General features: G+C 48.0%; 1 protein-coding gene across 10 annotated transcripts in view; it reads left to right on the top strand.

Annotated features, from left to right (window-relative positions):
- Positions 1–19448, top strand: part of Adck1 (aarF domain containing kinase 1) — an 86320-nt gene that overhangs the window by 55861 nt on the left and 11011 nt on the right. For all 10 annotated transcript variants that reach the window (XM_055593035.1, XM_055593036.1, XM_055593039.1 and 7 more), the window contains 2 exons: positions 9023–9181; positions 14694–14810. In XM_055593035.1, coding sequence (XP_055449010.1) covers positions 9023–9181; positions 14694–14810 — 276 coding nt within the window. The remainder of the gene's footprint in view (positions 1–9022; positions 9182–14693; positions 14811–19448) is intronic.

Genomic DNA, 19448 nt, shown 5'->3' with positions numbered 1-19448 from the left:
GTTGGTCAGTTCTTGATTTGTCCTGGAAATGCTCTGAGATATGTCTCAGAACACAGTGAGCAAGCTGATGAGGCCAAAGCTGATTCAGGTCCTGATGGGGACTTGAGTCACAGGGAGACCTCCAGGGAGATGCAATGGAAGTGAGAGGAACCAAAGGTGATCTCCTCGAGGGTATACAGAATTGCATCATGATGTGCTAGATTATAGTATATAGAAAGAACATGTTACAAGCCATGGCACAGAAAAATAGTGTGTAGATCACATAGAAATATTTATGCAGATGAATCATTTGCTTATTTGATATTCGTTTTGAATTAACAAGCTTAGATGCTTACAAATGGCCCTGGGGAAATCCTTAGAGGGCCTGTTTACTCCTGGAATCTTCTACATGTGTGTCTAGATCAAGGGAGGGAGAATGTGTGCTCCTACTATCCAGGAGGAAGCTAGTACTCCTACATAGAGGTCAGCAGTCTGTTGCTTCTGCATGTCCCTCTCCTTCCTCTTCCTTTTCTTCTTAATCTAGACTCAACTTCCAACTCATTTTAGACCAAACATGTGCACCGAGGTCTCTTCTCATTATGTGTTACGTGGGTGCTGAGGGCATGTGAGTAAGTGAGCTCTGTTTTCACCCTTCTCATCTAGTGCAGGAGACAGGTATGTAAACAAACCGGGATGCGTGGAGGTGACAAGGGGGCTTTCCCGGAGGGCTAGTGTTCTTGTGCGCTTGAAGGACTCATGAGACTGCTGGGCAGTGCAAGCACAGCTTAGCATGTGGGAGGTTCCAAAGGCTTATAGGAGCAGAGGGAGCTTGGAGAATTATCACTCACTTAGATGCTGGAAGTGATTGGGAATGAGACTGGGAAGCTAGGCAGGGCAAGAGTGGGCCCTCATCCCAGGCGTGGAACAGTACCCACGGCCAACAATGACATACTTGTGAGACTGACAACATCTGATTTTCTCAGTAGTCAGTGGGGAACCATTTAAGAATTCTAATCAGGAGACTGTCATGATCAGATATGCACCAGAAATCAAAGTGTGTTGGCAGTCAGGAGAATGCATTGGGAAAGCACAAAATCTGTATAGCCAGGAGATGAATTGAGGGCTGCTGTGTTGGTGTGAGAGAGGTAAAGTAGGAAGCAAGACGGTATCATGGGGGTAGAGGAGAAAGCTAGGTTCAAGTGGGAGAGTCATCCAGACTTTGTGACCAGCTTTTCGTGGGGAGGGGCCAAGGAGGAGACAGAGATGTATCTCTGATTTCTGGTGTAATTGATTACTATTGGGTGTCTTTACCTATGTATGTCAGCTAGAGTCTAGTTGGGGAAAAAAGAAATTGTTCTAGGTTAGAAAAATAATGAGTATGTGAGGTTCCAGAAGCATCCTGGATTAGGATTATTGTAGCAGCCATTTTAGAAAATAGAGTTTCTTAGAATTATTCAGTATTGTCAAGTGGGAGGTCAAACCAGGCTCAGAAGAGGTTATTTTGGTTCAGGGGATCTTAGAGTTGTTAGGAAGAGAAGCTAGGAAGGTTTGAGGAGTGAAGGAGAATTGAGACCCAAGGAAGCTGGGGCACAGTGTAAAATCCTCTTGCCCAGTGTTCAACCCCGGAAGGCTGGAGAGCATAGGCTTCAGTGCTTCTGAGGTTGGAGCAGGCCTCAGCTGATAGGGAAAGGATGCTAGAGACCCAACTGAGACAGACAATTGAGATGTCAAGTCCAGGAGGAGATTCAAGAGGTTTGGGCACCAAGAACACAAAAGACACTGGCCTTTGATGAGTCTTTGCTCTGAAGGTAGAAAGTAGTAAGGCTAAGTGTGGATGAGTGTGGGGGCCCCTAGAGAGGGGAGGGTATGTGGGCAGCAGAGTGTGTACCAGCCTGATAGCCTCTATTTTTTCTCTGCTGTAGGAGGCCAGACCATCTGCCAAGAATGAGAGGGTAGGAGGTGGCATTGGAGGCTCGAGGGGGTGAAGGTTTGGAATAGCTGCTGCGTGTCTTTCAGAGGGAGCTCATGGGCTAGGGGACCAGGGCTACTGAGTGGCCTTGGTCATGTGCTGCAGACCTGAGGTTTCAGAGACTGTCTTGGTAGCTGAAGGCATGGTCATAGTTGGGAGAAGACAGGAGCCAGGCAGGAACTATGAGTTTCTGATGGCTCTAGAGTCAGACAGAAGCCTATCTTTGCCTGGCAGTGTATCATAGCACCCCTGGGCCAGGAGCACAGCTGTCACTTTGTTCTGTTCAGATCCCCACTGGCTCCCTAAGAAATGGTGGCTATAAAGTCAATGGTGATAAGAACAGTAATAAAGGTCTGGCATCTTTCTTCCTGAGTTAAGTGTCAGATGTTTTTGTTAGGAAGTATGCCTGGCAGGTCCTGTGCAGAGCACACAGTGTCCTCTTGGCAGTGGCTGGGAGGGTTAGGGTTGGGAGCACAGGTAGAGTAGAGATCCAGGAGGGCAGCCGTAGAAGGTCAGGCTACCCACACAGCCATCAGCAGGGGCAGGACCAGGCTTGGTCCTTGTTGGGAAAATCCTATCATGGTTTCCTTTCCCCACTGGAAAACCGGGAAGATCCAGGTAGAAAGCTTAGGTTCTTTGACATTTGAAATGAGGGTTTTGTTTTTGTTTTTTCTCCAAAAGTTCAAATTTAAATATTTTTATTTTAGGGATGACAACTCTAGGAAAGGTGCTCCCGCCTGTATGGCAGGAGGAGGATGAGTTACTTCTAGGGGATGCTGAGGCCACCTTAGGTACCAGAAGCGTATGGACAGGTGTAGTGTCTGGCTTTTCTGCACAGACTGCTGGATTTCCATCCACACCAGTTCCAGCACTGTGTACCTTCAGGCTTGCCTCTTGCCATTGGAAGGTCAATCTGATTAAAGTAATTCCTACTAAATAGAGAGGGCTTAGCCACTGGGTGACTGCCTTTTAGGAAGGCGAGTTTATAAATCTGGCAGTATAATTGTATGAAGATGGAGGACATGGAGGGTCAGGCTTTTGAGAGTGAAGAGTTGAAGACTACCGGCTGGCCCATCTGGGATGCAGTAGAGTGTCCCTAGAGAAATGATGCGGGTGGGATGTCTATATTCTCTCAGGTGTGGAAGCAGCCGCACCAGTTGTCCCCAGGTTGACTGATCTGATACCTCATTGTGGTATGTAAGGACTGAGGTTCTTCCCATCTTTAGTTGTCCAGTAGCTTCCTCACTTTCCTGGTTTGTCCTTCTAATGTAATGTCCCTTGTGTGCCCCAAACAGCTGCACAGCTCTGGTGACATCCAGATGCCAAAGAAGGTTTGCTGTCTCCCTTATATTCTTTCCCCAAAACCAGAGTTTTCTGGGAGCCTTGTCATTTGTTGTTGCTTGAAGTAATGATACCATGACTGTTATGGCACTGCTTCTCCTGGCAAGAGAAATAAGATTACCTTGCCTGGCACAGGCCTTGTCAGCTTTGCCTTCTCAGTAAAGGCCTGTCCTCCCTGATGGGCAGGAGGGCATACTAATATCAGCTTAGCCAGAAAGGCGGGGGGGGGGGGGGACTCCTGGGTTGGAACCCAGGAACACATGCTACCCTAGGGTCCAAACCACGCCCCACCCTTGGACCGTTTCTGGGATACAGTGTAGAGAGGTGTCAGAGGAAGGGAAGTCATTCTGAGCACAGCACCTGACAATCCAGATGACACTGGTGACATTGTCCAGAAGAGAGAAATGCAGCCAGAGATGCTTTCGAGCTTTGTCATTATCACCCGACACTGCTCCTTGAGCAGTTGGGGTAACTCCACTTCTAGATGCACAGCTAGTGACGCTTATTGATTTGTGTGGCTGTTCTGAGCCAGGCTAATTGGGGCCCGAGACTGGAACAGTGATTCAGCAGGAAGGGCTGAGGGGATGGGCACCATCTTTCCACCTGCTGGCCAGCGCTGCACTTCCTTCTTACCCAGGTGGTGACAGTTCAGCAGCCTGTATTTACTGCCATGGTCACCACTGGTGGGCTCTGAGCTGGTGACAAGTCCTTTGTCCCCGGTTCCCACAACACCATCCTTTGTCATTGTCCCCTCCCCCACCCCCACCCACCGCTGTCTGTAGCTGATGAAGAACAGCTCTTGTTCTGTCACTCTCTAAGGAACTAAGTCGTGGCCAGTGCCATGCTGTGCATATGCCAGGGTCCCCAAGGGATCTGATGTATTGAGCCTGAGCTTTCCGGCCTGTGTGCTAATGTCTGATCTATTGCTTGATGTCACTTGGCCTTTCCCAAGGGTCCTTAAAACGAATGGCTTGTGACAGTCCTGTTCTTACTTTTTTGGGTAGCATGTTCACAACCGTCTGTCATCTTGCTTCTTTTCTAAATGTGCTGATTGAATAGTGGGAGGCTAGGTAACTCCTGGATTGGCACAGTATCTAACAGTTGATCCTAGTTAAAAGAAACAGATATGTAAATATGCAGGGTTATAAGCCATCCCATGGGATGTGTTAGGGGATGTGTTCACTCTGTACTTCCATGTTCTAAAAGGCACGAGCTTTAATAACTTACTTGTAAAAAGATAAGCCCAGTGAGTGGCAGGCTGTGTACATACCCTGAACGGACTGGCCGTCCTCGTCAGCACCTATTTCACCAGCTCCGATCAGAGCAGGCCTTCTCTAAGAGGACTGCCTTGCACGGAACAGGTTTCTTTTTACAGCCTTTAGTAACAGTAGCCTCCGCTGCCTTTTGCCCTTTACACAGCTCTTTCTGTGCCTTACCTGAGCCTCCTATTGTATTAGCTCACACTGCCTTGTGTGAAGCAAGACTCTAGAAAGGATGGAGAAAAACCAGGGTCCAGATTCTGGCTGGGCAGTTATGAACTGTTTCAGGGGTGCTCAGGGCTCCCAGAAGCACGTTCCTTCTTTGCAAAGTGGGCAAGATGGTTAAATGAGTGTCTACAAAGTTTCTCATAGCATACAACTGGCACATTGTAGGTGCTAAGCGATGAGTATTTTCAGGTTTCCCCTCCTTCAGCAATCATAAATAGCTGTCACTGTGGAGGGGCGTGAGGGTACACAACTTTAATTCTAGCATTTGGGAGGCAGAGGCAGGAAGATCTCTGTGAGTTTGAGGCCAGAATAGACTACATAACTAGCTCTAGTATATGCAGCTACATAGAGAGACCCTATCTTTAAAAAAACCAATAAGTAAACAAATAAAATAACTCTCTCTGGTTTTCAAACTTCCATGATCCTATTTTTCCATTCTATTTTTGTATGTCTCACAATTGATTTTTCTCTACTGTGAAGCAGAGTTACTGTATAGGGCAATAATTTCATTACCTGTATTTTTCTTTTCTTTTTGATATAGATTCTCAATTTGTGTCCCAGGCTGTTTGTGAACTCACTCCAATCCTTCTGTCTCAACCTCCCTCATGCTGGTGTCACAGGCATTGTCCACAGTGTCTTGCTCTATTTTTCTTACTTTATCTTGAGGGAGGCATTAGTTACCGACTGTACCCTGACTGATAAGGCTGCAGATTTGGAAGCAAATTCTCAGTTATTTTATGGTTCTCAGGAACTCAGGGGTAACCCTTTCCCCACCCAAATCTCCCAAACAAAGCCTAGCCCATTCCCATCACTCAGCTGTGCATGTAATTGTCTCAAGGAGAGGCTGAATACTCTGAAATATTCATGTGTTCATTTTCATATTCACTTCTTCATTCATGTGAGTGTCCAATAAACATCTGCGTGTGTTGAGTAAGTGCTGGCTGCTGGTGAAAATACTGGCTGCTAGGAGAATTTTATGGAGAAAGTGCATTTGGGGGAAAAAATTAAAAAGGCAAACGGAAGACAACACCTGTTTCACTTTAGTTAGCTGCATCTGTTGTCAAAAAGAAACCAAAATGACTCTACTTAGGTTAGGCTCTTGGATGGGTATGCACTGAACATGGACAGTGAAACAGGACTTCCTTTTTCTCCTAAGCCAGGAAAAGTGAGGCATGTCTGCAGCCAAACCCCTGCAACCCCATGACCCTTCCCTTCCTCCTCTTCACCTAACAAATGTCAGAGGTTGGTGAACCCCTGAGTTAGGGGCAAAACCATGCACTTCCTGGGTTTCATAATTGACATCCAGATTTGAAGTTGGCCACCTCACGTAGGGGAAGGATGGACTGCTGTAACTGCAAGACTGCCGACTTCCCCTCAGACAAAAGTATGGGTATGGGGTGTGTGTGTGTGTGTGTGTGTGTGTGTGTGCGCGTGCGCGCGTGCGTGCGTGCCAAGGCGTTGTGAGGAGGTCAGAAGATGATCTTCGGGTCAGGGTCTCCCTTTCCTCTGCGGATTTTGGGGATTGAGCTGGAGTCATCAGGATATGCAGCGAGTGCCTTTCACCCACTGAGCCATCTCAGTGGCACGCAAACCTCTCCTTTTCAAGGACAGAGGCTCCCTTTATTCAACTCTATTTTTCATAGTTTTCCAGGTGTCTGTGGCTCGGTTACCCACAGCCAACCAGTCAGTTTAGCACCGTAAGATATTTTGAGAGACTGCATCTGTGTAACTTCTATTGCAGTATATTACTATAATTGCTTGTTATTTTTTCTTGCTTGCTGTGCCTCACTTATAAATTATAAGTCTTTGTATAAAGGAAAGAACAATAAATATAGGGCTTGGTGTCATCTGCAGCTTCGGATGCCCACAGGACTCTTGTATTCTTCCCTGGTAAGAGGGCCTGGGTAATCACCGAGGGACCCAGCACCCACAGAATGACTTGGAACCCAGATCTGCGAGTGCTGTGAAGGTTTGGGGATATGGATTAATGTAATAATTAGTTCTTAGCAATGAATATTAATAAAGTGTCTGCCTTTGTGACGGATGGCATAGAGTACTAATGGTGACCAATAGCATTAGGATCGGTTAATTATATGAATGATCAGTGATGGAAAAACCTTTAAAATGCCTTTCAGTATGCTTGGCTATTAAGGGAAATTAAAAATTTCATAAATAGCATGAACATACAGAAAGCAGTGAGTAATGGCTGCTTGGTCAGCAGCTTCCTCAACACAGACCTGTGTAGGCTCCCTAGGCCACCCTATGTATGCCCAGGTTTGACCCAAGAGGTCAAGTGCTGATTGTACAGGTAAGGGAGCTCCCTGGGCTGCTTTCCTGAGCCTGCAGCCTGTTTTCTTTTCTTTTTTAATGAACGTGGACCTAGAGAAAGGACTTCAGCTGCTTTCAGTGGCCCTGATGCCCCAGGCTGGGCTTAGGCCTCTGACAGCCATCTTTACTTTCATGTACTTGCTCTGTCCCCACTTCAGTGGCAGCTGAGGGTCATCTGAGGATACTTCATGAGAGGCAGCATCTGTAGGCTGTTAAATTCAGGTTCCTGGGTCTGATGCATAGCACCCTGGCCCGTTGTGGTCACTGCTTCTTTTTTGTTTCATGAGACACAAACAGAAACACAACAGATGAAATGAGTTGGTGAAAGGTCACAGGTCTAGCCCGTGAGTGACTAGGCAATAGCCCAATGTAATTAAAAATGGTTTTGTTAGAAATTGACCATGGTAACCCCATGTGAGGGCTCTTAGAATGGCACCCAGTGTATTACAGAGGAGGTAGGTTTTCAAAACAAAGCAGCAAATGCCTCCTGGGTGCTGGCTTTGCCATAGATTCTGAATTTTCTCTTTTTTACACATGTCTAGAACAGTGTGCATAACCATCACTAACACACGCACAGAACCAGCCAGTCAATGGGGGGGGGGGGGGGGCTTAGTGAGTCCTTCTGGAGGTTGGAAAGGGAAGGTGGGGAGTGAGGGGGCATTGACACTGAGTCCCTCCCTACCATGCCCGTGGGGCCTTGGTGTGTGTTTGGCTTCTCTCATTGCTCTTTTGTTCTCTACCTCTGATCACCAACTCACATCATCAAACTCGCACCCAGATAAAACTTCTAACCCCCATCTTATCATCTCATCAATCAAGAATCCACAGTGAACATAGTGTCAAAATTTAAAATTTTTCATCTAGGTGGGCAAGCCTTTGTCTTGTCAAGCCTGTATACTTCGTTATTCAAATTTTTAAATTATGAAAGGTTTTATTTTATGCAGATAACATATAGAAACTAAGGTAGGGACGGTATATCTCTTATAAAAGAATGCTTGGGATCAGGAGTATTTTAGGCTTTTTTTGGATTACGGAATTTTTGCACCCATATAATGAGGCATCTTGGGCATGGTCCAATGTCTGAAGACAGAATTCATTTACGTCTCATATACGTTTTATGCTCAGAGCCTGAACGTAAATTTTATATAATAATTGTAGTCATGAGGTCACGAGGTGCGGAAGTTTCCATTTGTGATGTCCTGTGGGCACTCAGGAAGTTTCAGATCTTGGGGTGTTCCTGATTCCAGAACTTTAAGGCAGGCATGCTTGGCCTGTATTGCAACTGCTTCAGTCCCAGCCTCTTGGCTTAAGCAAGCGAAGGTGACTACTGCAACGGAAGCACCTCCTCTAGCCTTTGTAAGCTGGTGCAGAACAACCCCAGCCAGGGATTTCAGTCAGCTGTTGAGAGCTTGCCCACCTACCATGTTCAAGGCCCTAGGTTTAGTCCATAGCAACCCAGTCAAACCACCACCAGCAAAACAACAAAGTAAGAACAAATATTGAGTGGCCACAGCACAGGTCATGGAAACTGTCTTGAACAGGTCTTGGGAGCCTGGTAGACCCAAGCTTCCTTGCTGGGCAGATTTGGAAAAAGTCACAGGAACTCCCAGAGCCCTGAATGGTGACATGGCATGTTCCTACATATCTCCCGTAATTGTGTGGATGCAAGGAACATGAGAGCTCAGTGCAATACTGGGGACTCAGCCAGGCAGCACCTAGCCAACAGTCGTCAAGGTTACTTCAGGCTGCTGTTAGCTTCTTATCATCTTGGACTTGGTACAGTTATAGTGACAGAAGCCAGGAGAACAGCTCCCCTTCCCCCACATGTACTTCAGGGGAGACCCAGGCAGGGGCTAGGAAGTGCACCTTCCTTGGTGGGTCCCATGGGCTGACTGACAGGTTGCTTGGTGGATTTCAGGTGCTCGTCCTGGCTGTGAAGCAACTCTTCCCCGATTTTGAATTCATGTGGCTGGTGGACGAAGCCAAGAAGAACCTGCCTCTGGAGTTGGACTTCCTAAATGAAGGGAGGAACGCCGAGAAAGTGGCCCACATGCTCAAGCACTTTGACTTCCTAAAGGTAGGAGGGCAGGGCATTAGGGAGTGAGTGCAGGGGTCTGGATATCCCCACTTAGAGGGCCTGAGCTGGGACATCTCTTTGCCAAAGTTTCTTACTCAAGGTGAGTGATTTGTAATTGGAGACCCATATTAAAGCCCTTGAAGGCAATTACCAAAAGAGTGAACCCCTTCGTTGACCTGCCAGTCAAGTGAACGGATGTTCTTTGCATAATCAACACCAAACACCCCTGTGGGACTGTGTACTGTGGCCCCTGCCTCCATAGACTATGGAGTGATGATGGTGGCGGTGACCGGGTTAGCTAACACTAATGTAATCTGCTCCTATTTATTCCTGCTCCAAAGATACGTATTACATTTGCTCATGTCCTGTTACAACAGTGTTTCTAGCCATCACTCCAGTGTGCAGAACTGTACAACAGAAACCTCAAGGCTCATGAGAGAAAGACATGTGGTCAGTGACACAGAAAAAGAAGCAGAAGGCTGCAGGGCCTCAGATGTGTGTCCACTTGCATGTCCCATTTTTCTTATTTCTTATACTGTATTTATTGTTTCCTTGATCTCTTGCTGTGGTAACCCCTGTAGGATGGCCCTAGAAACTTCCCACTTAACGGGAGCAAGAAGACGCATGTGTTGCCTGTCTTACAAAGCGTTTTGCACACAGTGGACACTTTTTGTTTCGGTGGCTTCCCATGAGGAAGTGACAGAGAGCTCAGAGGGCCTCTGAAAAGTGCTGACTGTGTGGATTAGACAGCTGTGTTCAGGGAGCATTTTAGTGTGTCAGATACTTTTGCACCAACAGTGTGCTGACACATCCTGATGGTGGTCCCTTGTAGCCCATCCCCATGCACAGCTGCGTCTTGGGGAGGTTTCCGGTTCTAGCCCAGGCTCTCCGACTCTGTGTCTGCTACTCAGAGTTCCTGCCACCTTTTACCTGGCAGAGGTGCCCCTCTGTGCCACAGTGCCGAGCCAGACAAACCCAATAATCTCCTCCACTGTTTCCATGGAAACAGCAGAATCATCCCCTGGCTGGATCTAACTAGCAACTGCCAGACTAAGGCATGTAATAATAATAATAAAAACAACACAGATTTTTGAAACAAGGATGCCAAATTGGTAAATAATTAACATACTGATCTGACCTGCTGCTGTCAGAACTCACATACCATTCCTAAGACAACGGAGGAGTGAAGGCTCCTGAGTAATTAATTTCGCCTAAGCACATCATGAGCAGGAAGCAAATTTTGTGCTGTGAACCCAGCTCTCTTTTAAAACTGTAGATAGATTGCTCTTGCATGCTGGCACCCCATCACAACATCTGTGCGTAATTAAGCCTCAGCAAAGAGTTTGCCTCGTGTGTGAGGCCTCTTCCAGTGCTAAAGTGGGGTTTAATAACCTCGACCCTTCACAGTCAATCTCTGGGCCTCAGCCCATCTCTGAGAGGAGGCCTGAAGGAGGTGAAGGGCAGCCAGACTGAGCAGTATGTATCTGAGTGTGCATGGAACAGGGCTGTGCCAGGCAGCTGGGCTTGTGTAACCTAGGGGATGGTTGGGGATAGTCAGGAAGGGGGAAACTGCCTAAGCATAGGTTTGGAACGAGAAGAGATAAGAGCATGCCTCTGGGTAGAGTGGGGATGAGAATGGGCAGGGTCACTCCAGAGTTTCTCTGAAGTCAGGAGCCTGTGTGTTCTTGGAGAAGTGTCATTGCTTACTAGAACTCTCAAAGATGAGCAGCATGTATGATAACATCTGACCTCTTAATGTGTTAGACACTCCTAAAAGTGATGTGGGTGTATTACTCTTTAAGCCTTAGAGCAGCCTCACAAAGGAGGTGTTTTTTTTTTTTGTTTGTTTGTTTGTTTTGTTTTGTTTTGTTTTTTGACTTTTTTTGTTTGTTTTTTGACTTTTGAGACAAGGTTTCTCTGTGTAGCCTTGACTGTCCTAGAGCTCACTCTGTAGGCCAGGCTGGCCTCAAACTTACAAAGATCTGCCTGCTTCTGCCTCCCAAGTGCTGTGTTTAAAGGGATGCGTCACCACCCTTGGCAGGAGGTGGTGTTTTAAATCCCATGTCATCAGTGGGGAAACAGCAGTCATTAGCCTAGGGTTACAAAGTGAACCAGCAAGGGGCAAAAGCAGGTTGGAGACAGCCTTGGCCTAAAAGCCTGCACATCAAACTGCCTTTGTAGTACTTGTGGGAAACATTTCTGAATCACAGAGACACATAAGTTTGCATGAGTGTGTGAGTGTATTGCATCGACTCAGCTCTGAGCTGGATCAGGACCCTCGTGAGTCACTGTGTGGCTGGCTGTCACAGGACACCTGGTGTTTGACCAGCAGGTCAGCATCTGGTCCTGTCCTCTCTCCATGCCAGTGGTAAGTGAGGTGAAGCAGCTTCCTCCATAACTGTAAACACCATCTTACTTGGACTCAGAAAGACTATGCCTGTGTCCACAGTCAAAACAGCAAGGAGGAGGCTGGGCATAGCGAGGCTCTGACTGCAGGAAGATTGTACCTGGGGGATAGCTGAGGGTCTAGATGAGCCACAGCACATGCACAAAGTAGAAGTTCAAGGTCAGGCCCCACCATGAGGCTAAGACTACCCAAGGTCTCAGAACTTTTTATAGTCCACATCTTGGGGTTGGACTGGTCTTGATGTGGAGGTAGGTGGGGCTCTCAAGTGGGCCTCTATGGGGGTGCTGTCCAGGATGATATAGACCATGGGTCAGGGTCCCATAGGCCAGAGGTGGTCCCCCTGGGGCCAATGAGTACCTAGTGAGAGGCCTCCCAGAGCTTGCCTTCTTTATCACCACCTGCCAATGTCGTCTCTCGCTTTTCCCTTCCTGGATGGCAGAAGTAGATGGGCAGTGGTGAGACATAGCCGTTTGGGGACTTGAAGAATAAGTCATACAATTTTGTGATTTTGTGGCCATTTCTATGCAATAACAGCCTACTTTCCAGCCCCCAGTTGCTGAGAAAAAGGGCATGTGATGATCAGGCTGGACTGGCCACACCATAGGGGATGAAGGTATGGGAGAGAGGCCCCCGCCTACCCTGCCCCTGCCCAGGCAGCCCAGAGAGCCTGCAGCCTTGGGCTCTCATTCTACCCTTGGTGCTCTCCTGGCTGTCCTCCAAATTGTTCAGTAGGTCCTCCCGGGGCTCTGCCCTAATGTTTACAGAGCACCAAGGCCCACTGCCAAGCTCTCAGGTTTCCAAATCAATGTAAGAGCTTAACCAAAGGCACCCAAGTAATGTACCTTTCCTCTGGAGACCAGGAACAACTGTAATGACAGACGTGTGCTTGTTTTTAGTCGACAGGTATCTTACATTCAAAATCCAGAGAGGCGCTTTCTTGATCAGCTGATTTCCAAATGGTGAAAACCTAGCTTAGGCTCAGGACTTCTCAGCACAAGGTCTTTGCTTGTGGCTAGCTCCGCCCCCTGCAGGGCCCCTTGCCAGAGAAGGAAACAGGTAAACAGGTATGAGGAGGTAAGAGAACCACCTGTGGTACAACTTTTTCAGAAGAGCGAGGAGAGGTGTATAGCTGGACTTGAGGGCTACCTAGATGAGTCTTGGCTATGGGTTAGAGGAGGGCTCAGTCTTGAATTAGCTGCCCTTGGGCTTTCTCCTAAGAGGAAATAGTCATCAAAATTTTGGAGAAATGGCATGCTGGAAGCATCATAGCTTTGGTGGTGCTGATGCTGTCACGTGCTTATGTGGCATCATGCAGCCTACGGTGCTCCCTGACACCTTGCTGCTCCTGAGGAAACCTGTTCTCTTTTGCTTTTAGGTGTTTCCACAGTCACAGAGAGTAGGAATGTGTCAGTTAGTTTATAATTTGTTTGCAAATAACTGAAAACCCAATCCAACAGGGATTTTTTTTTTGTTTTGTTTTGAATTTTGATCCAGTTTTTTTTTTTTTTTTTTTTTTTTTTTTTTTTTTTTTTTTTTTTTTTTGGTTGTGGTTGTTGTAGTCCTGACTATGCTGAAATGCACTTTGTAGGTCAGGCTGGCCTCAAACTCACAGAGCTCTACCTGCCTCTGCTGGGCCTGTGCCATCACCTCTGGCTTGTTTGTTTGTTTGTTTGTTTTAATGATTATTTTTAGGGCCAGAGGGATGGCTGAGCAGTTAAGAACACGTGTTGTTCTTCCAGAGGACCCAGCTTTGGTTCCCAGCACCCACATCAGGTGTCTTACAATGGCCTGTGGCTCCAACTCCAGGGGAGATGATACCTAGGGCAGCTGTGCCCATGAGCACATTACCTCCCCCCGCCACAATGTACATAGTTCACATGTTTATTATCTCCATAACTTGGGAAGGAGGGCGGTGGTTGGCTGCTGATGGTACTTGGTAGCATAACAACGTCAGAGCTGGCACCTCTGACTTTCTTAGTCCCCCCCACACCCCCATGGTTGCAAGATGGCTGTTACTGTTCCAAGAATTACATTCACTTTCAGGGTGGGAGAGAAAGAGAAGAATAGTACCACAGGCATCCTTTTATGAAGAAAAGACAAACCTTTCCTGAATCCTCTAGTAGACTGCTGCTTACATTTGATGGGCCAGAACTGCATCACGTGACCACTTACTATGGGACAGGCAGGGAAAGGGTTTCAGTTTCTCCCGTGTGGGAAAGAGGAAGATGGGTAATAGACATTGGGTTAAGATCCAGCATTATCTGCCATAGGAGGCTTGTAGGAAACTAGCAGAAAACAGAAATTATCCGCTGGTTCAAACTCAGTTCATTGCTTCAACAGACCTATTTCTCAGATTCGAAAACTGTAGCAGGGTTAGGGCCAAGCAAAGGTCTGATGCAGGCAGAGGCAGAAGGAAACGGCTCCTAACACTGGTGTTAGGTATATGTGAAACATTGACTATAGTAACTGATGGAAACATCCTAAGGAAGAAAAGATCTGTTCTGGCTTACGTCTTCAGAGGGTTTCACTCCATCATGGCAGTGAATTCATTGTGGAGCTTGTGGTTGAGAAGGGAATACTGGAGGCTCTTTCCATCATAGGGACCAGGAAACAGAGAACGTCCACATACAGGCCTGGACTCCTGCACCAGAGGCCTGCCTCTAGTGCGGCCTTCTTCTACCAGCCAGGACCCACCTCACGAAAGTTCTCAAATCTTTCAAAATAGCGCTACCAGCTGGGGATCAGGCCTTAACACATGATGAGCCTGTGGTGGACATTTGCACTTAAAGGCTTAATAGTAGCCTCCAGGTAGGTAGGAAACATTTCTCTCCCAAGTACCCATTTGTGTGGAGGGTGAGGGGTGTAGGGGAGTGGCAGTGAGGGAATGGGGAAGCTGCTCCCACCTTCATGAAACATTTGTGACGGAGTCCTGCAATAAGGGCCACCTGGCTGAGGCACTCTGCTTAGTCCTCACCCCAGTTCTCCTCTGTGGCAATGGCTGCATCCCAAAAGCGGTATGTGCCAGTGCCTGGCTCCCAGAACTGTACCAGGGGCCAGCCCCGACCGCTACCTCCTCCTCTGATGTGACATCTTTTCTTTCTGCAGGTCCCCCAGATCCACTGGGAGCTGTCCACCAAGAGGGTGCTCCTGATGGAATTTGTGGAGGGAGGGCAGGTCAACGACAGGGACTACATGGAGAAGAACCAGATTGACGTGAATGAGGTGAGGCAGGGGCTAGTGCTGGGGACAGAGGGATAGAGGGAAGGGTGGTTGGGGCTGCTTTGTTAGGCCTGGGCTCTGAGGTCTTAGGGCCTGGCCCGCTGCCTTTAAAATAATTCTGCATCCTTCAGGGAGGGTTCTCCCAGGCTTCCCCAGGCAGTGCTGGTCCTATAGTGTGGACAAGGACAAAGCAAGCCTCCCTGGGCACGAGGTTGCTGCTGGCTGCTTTTCTCACAGCAGCTAAGTCCATGCAGCTGAGCAGCAGTCAGTGCGGTCAGGGACTTAGTCTCTCTGTCTCCATGGGGCCTGTTTATCAACTGCCACCCTGCCCTGCTGGGCTACTACTGCAGGACTCAAGGTGTGGAACAAAGGGCACTGTGGCAGTCACCTCGGTCAGTTTCACAGAGCAAGGGAGAAGATGGAACCTCTGTTCCCCTGCTATCAGGGAAACTGGCTAGTGGACCAGGTTCCGTACCTCACCTTCTGCTTGTTGGTCACCACAGGGCCCCTAGGAAAGAGGGAGTTGCTCCTTTTCACCCACACCCATTGTTAATACAGTCCCTTTGCCTTCAGGGTCTGGGTATTCAGAGTGCTCATACTGGAGTCAGATACGATCAGTTAAATCCTCAGTGGGGATTAGAACCAGGATTAGAGCCCAGGTCCTTTCTCCTCCACCTTCTCCATCTCCTTCCCATAGATGCATGTGGGTCTACAGAAGAACTTGTAAGTCCCTTGGATGATGGCTGCATCAGTGATTGTGCCAGGGAATTGGCAGCAGGAGGGCTGAATAGGCACCTTTGTTAGCAGTACACTGGGAACTTCCAACTGCTCCCTTTGCTTTCAGCTCCTATAGTAGGTGCAGGGATGGTGCCTGGGTGGCTCAGAGTCTGGCTGCAGTGGGGAATGCCTGGGCACCGCTGGGAAGTCACCTCTAGAGTCTCCCCAAAAGGAAGCAGAGCCCTGGCTGCTAATCAGGAAACCCAACATCTTTTCCCTGTGTCGTCACTGGAAGAGATGGACTTCCAGCCTGGGGCCACTTTCATCCATTTATATCTCTGGATCCAGCAAGCTACGGCTGGAACGGCATCTCTTCAGAAGTGCTCTGATTTTCCAAGGCGAGTGTAAACACAGAAACATGTGCGCTGAATTTGTGGCTTGCTTGTGACTGAGCCAGCTAGAGGGCAGGGTGGACCCTCTGAGCCTGGGCCCACTTGTTCCTGCCATCATCTTACCTATATGTGTGGGAAAAGCCAGTATCCAGACAGAGACCTCAATTTTCTGAGTGAGGTGATAGGCCAGCTGACCTCTAACTAGGGATCCTTTGCATTTGAATATTTTATAGACCATTGACTCAGTGGCTTAGTGAGCACCGACTGGCTCAAGTGCCATCTATTTCAGAACCATCAGAGGAGCGGGTGTATCTATGCAGATCCTTGGGAAGTATCCCAGGGTACACATGAGACTGGGGTAGAAAGGGGTGCAGAGTCTCCAGTGAGTCTACAGAATGTCTCACCCAGTATAAAACCCTTAGGCGGTCAGCGCTCACCTGCATTTGTACCTGCAGCACAGGTGAACCTCCCCACCTGTGCTCACCTTCTGGAAGGCATGAGCCTGCCAAGTCCCCTCTGTTTATGTCCCTGAGCCTTGGCAACATGTATATCCAGGGATGATATTTGCTAGCAACTTTATGTGCTGGTGACAGCAATTGTCATTGATCTCATTGAAAGCAAAAGTCATGTGGGAGTCTTCTGCAGGCAGACGGGGCTGCTTCTAGCCACAGAAGGAATATTGATTGTAAGACCTTTATCGAAGGTTAATTGAATTTCAGTGAGTGTGTGTTGAAGACCCTTCCTGGGCTGAGGCCTGGCTTAATTGGCATGAAATTAGCCAAGAGTAAGGTGGCCGAGTTCGTCAGTACAGGGCAGCAGGGACAGATGCAGGAGACCTGGTGGGCAGATGTTACCTGGTTTTGAGGGCTGACTAGATTCAGGGGCCTTGAGGAGAGACACCAGCAAGGTACTTCCTTAGGGAGAGAGCCAGGTGGAAAACAGGGCCATAGTTACACAGTCTTGGATTCAGCCCTGGTTGCTAGGATCAGCAGGCAGAGGAGGAGAACTGTGGCATCTGCTCCTTCACTCTCCAAGGTGCAAACTTCTGTTAGAATGGGAATGGATTTAGGACTTGGCTGAAACTTCTATATCTTCTACCTAATCTTTTCTTTTAGGATCCTTAGAACCTGTTTCTAGAGATGCCAGGTACTGAGCCTCCTTGGAGCTGATGTCATAGTGCAGAGCACCTCTAGCTGGCTCAAGGCTCCTCAGCCTTTGCTCTGTTGCTATCTTTCTCCAGATCATGGCCCTGCTTTCTCATGTTTGCTGCTGTGGTTACTCCTTCTGCTCTTATTGTGCTGGGGGTGTTGCCTCCTCTTTCCTGCTGAAGTCATTTTAGAGGGGTTTGCAAGGGAGAGGACCCCATGGCTTTGTTCTCCATGTAGCCAGAAGTACTTGCTGTGTTTTCTTCTTGCAGTACCAAAATCCATTCCTGTCATTGCAGGAACAGTGAAGGATCTCGGTCACCTTTCAGCATGTGTTTGAGCACCTACTATGTGTAGGCACTACTTTTGTGTACGAGATAGAAATGTGAACAGAACCGAACATGAGACTTCCAAGAGGCCTGGTGTTGGACAGGCTGTGCACCCAAGGTTGTTCAGATCTGCCATTTATTCTCCTGCCCTTGGTCCAAGTGCTTGAGACAGGAGTCCAAGTCCTTTTTGCTGTGGGACAGATGCCAGCATGTGAGTTTTATAAGCAACAGGGCCATGTAAAAACATGTTCTGCCATTTATAATTCATGAGGGTATTAACTCAAGGAGACATCTCTTCCTCCAAAGGATCTTTGAGAACCTTTGTTTCCTTCTGGTCCAGTCTTTGGCCTTCACAGTGAGCGCATTCATTTGGATGTACTTGGTTGCCAGGCACTGCTGTCATTTCAGAAAAGCCAGGCTGAAGTCTCTCTCTACCTTTCCCCTGATCACCTTTGTTTCTGTCACTACCCATGTGGACAGAAAAGGACCTCTTCACTTTTGCTCAGTATCATTCTAACCTCCCGGCCCTCTTGGCTGGTATCTGAAGACACTGAAGACTCGATTCCTAAAGTCATTAGAGAAAACACAGTTTTTTTTTCTCTCTAACCCCCATCACTTTTGGATGCTCTCGGATGTTAGCGGAGTCCCAGGTAGTACCCAGGGACTTGTTTTCTCCAAGCACAGTTATCGTTTGAGCCAAAGGCGTTTTCTGAAGTCACTGTCTTTGGAGTCTAGTTCTGGCTCTGTCATCTGTCAGTTTGTTCTGCTGTGAGGTTGCTATTCTTTAGGAATTTTGGTTTCCTGTGTGCAGTAGACCACGGGTGACCTACAGGATCCTTTGACAACTGAAGCACAGCACACTGGGCCCACTGCTCAGCCTGGTCTGTAGGCTCAGTACACCATGACACTGAAACGCTCTGATTTCCTTGGTGCCACCAGGACGGTGTTTATCAAAGGGCAGGGGAATAGGGAGGGATGAATTCTTTCCCTGGCTTTTTACATTGACCCAAGCAAGGTGGAAGGGTATGGGGTCTGTGTGGGGTGAGTTGCCACCCTAGAGAGGAGACACCAGAAGCCAACAGCAGTTTCTTTGTCTCACACATGTTCTGATGGTGATGACCCCTTGGACTCACTTTGCCTCCTCTGGACTGGGGTGGCTTGCAGAGCATCTCTGGTAGAGATAGGAAAGCTCTCTTGCCTCACAGATGCTTGTGTCTGATGCTCATGTGAAGCCTGGAAAGGTCTAATTAAAGAAGCTGTATTGATTTTCTTTTTGTGATAAAATACTTATGGTTGTTAGAGAAGTAACTTGAGGATGAATATATTTTGGCTCATGGTTTCAAAAGGTTCGTCTGTCATGGCAGGAAAGCCATGCTTATGGAGTGGCCCTGTCTATGGACGGGGCCATGACATGGCGGTCTTCATATGGCCAGAGATCAGAAAGCAGCAGTCTCAGCCAGAATCAGGAGCAGGTATCACCTGAAATGACCTACTTTCATCAGCCAGGCTCCACTTCAGATAATCTCCATCACCTTCCAATTGATGCCACAAGCTGAGGACCAAGTACTGAAAGCATCAGTGTGTGTGTGTGTGTGTGTGTGTGTGTGTGTGTGTGTGTGTGTTTCCAAGTGCCACCATCAGATCCACCATCAGTTTCCTGTGACCCACTGGCACCTCTGCTTCCTGTCCCCACTGTCCCTGAGTGAGGCTGAGGACTTCATAGCGACAGGGTGGTCAGGGACATTATCTTACAGCTCATCCAAGATCACTGTGTGCCATGAACACGTGAACTGCAGCAGCAGTGGGCAGCTGGAGTGCTCTGCAGTTTCTAGATTTCGGGTTTTGTTCATGGAGACGGGAGGGGGTGGTGGTGATATATCCCCGGCAGCAGGCTCTGGGGACAGATGCCACAACAGCAGCCTTGCCTTCCTCTCCGAGATGTTGGCCTTGCTTTGGAGACACCCCCATCCAAGAACATACATAGACTTTTCCTTGGGGGTAGGAATGAATTAATTCACACAATTATAGACCAATTAAACCACTTTCAGCCAATTCAGG

This window comes from Psammomys obesus, unplaced genomic scaffold (assembly GCF_907164565.1).
Source record: "Psammomys obesus unplaced genomic scaffold, mPsaObe1.curated_primary_1811, whole genome shotgun sequence".
In the NCBI taxonomy this organism is placed as follows: Eukaryota; Metazoa; Chordata; class Mammalia; order Rodentia; family Muridae; genus Psammomys; species Psammomys obesus.
The sequence above is the reverse complement of the archived record's forward strand: the minus strand, read 5'-3'. Positions and strand labels throughout refer to the sequence as shown.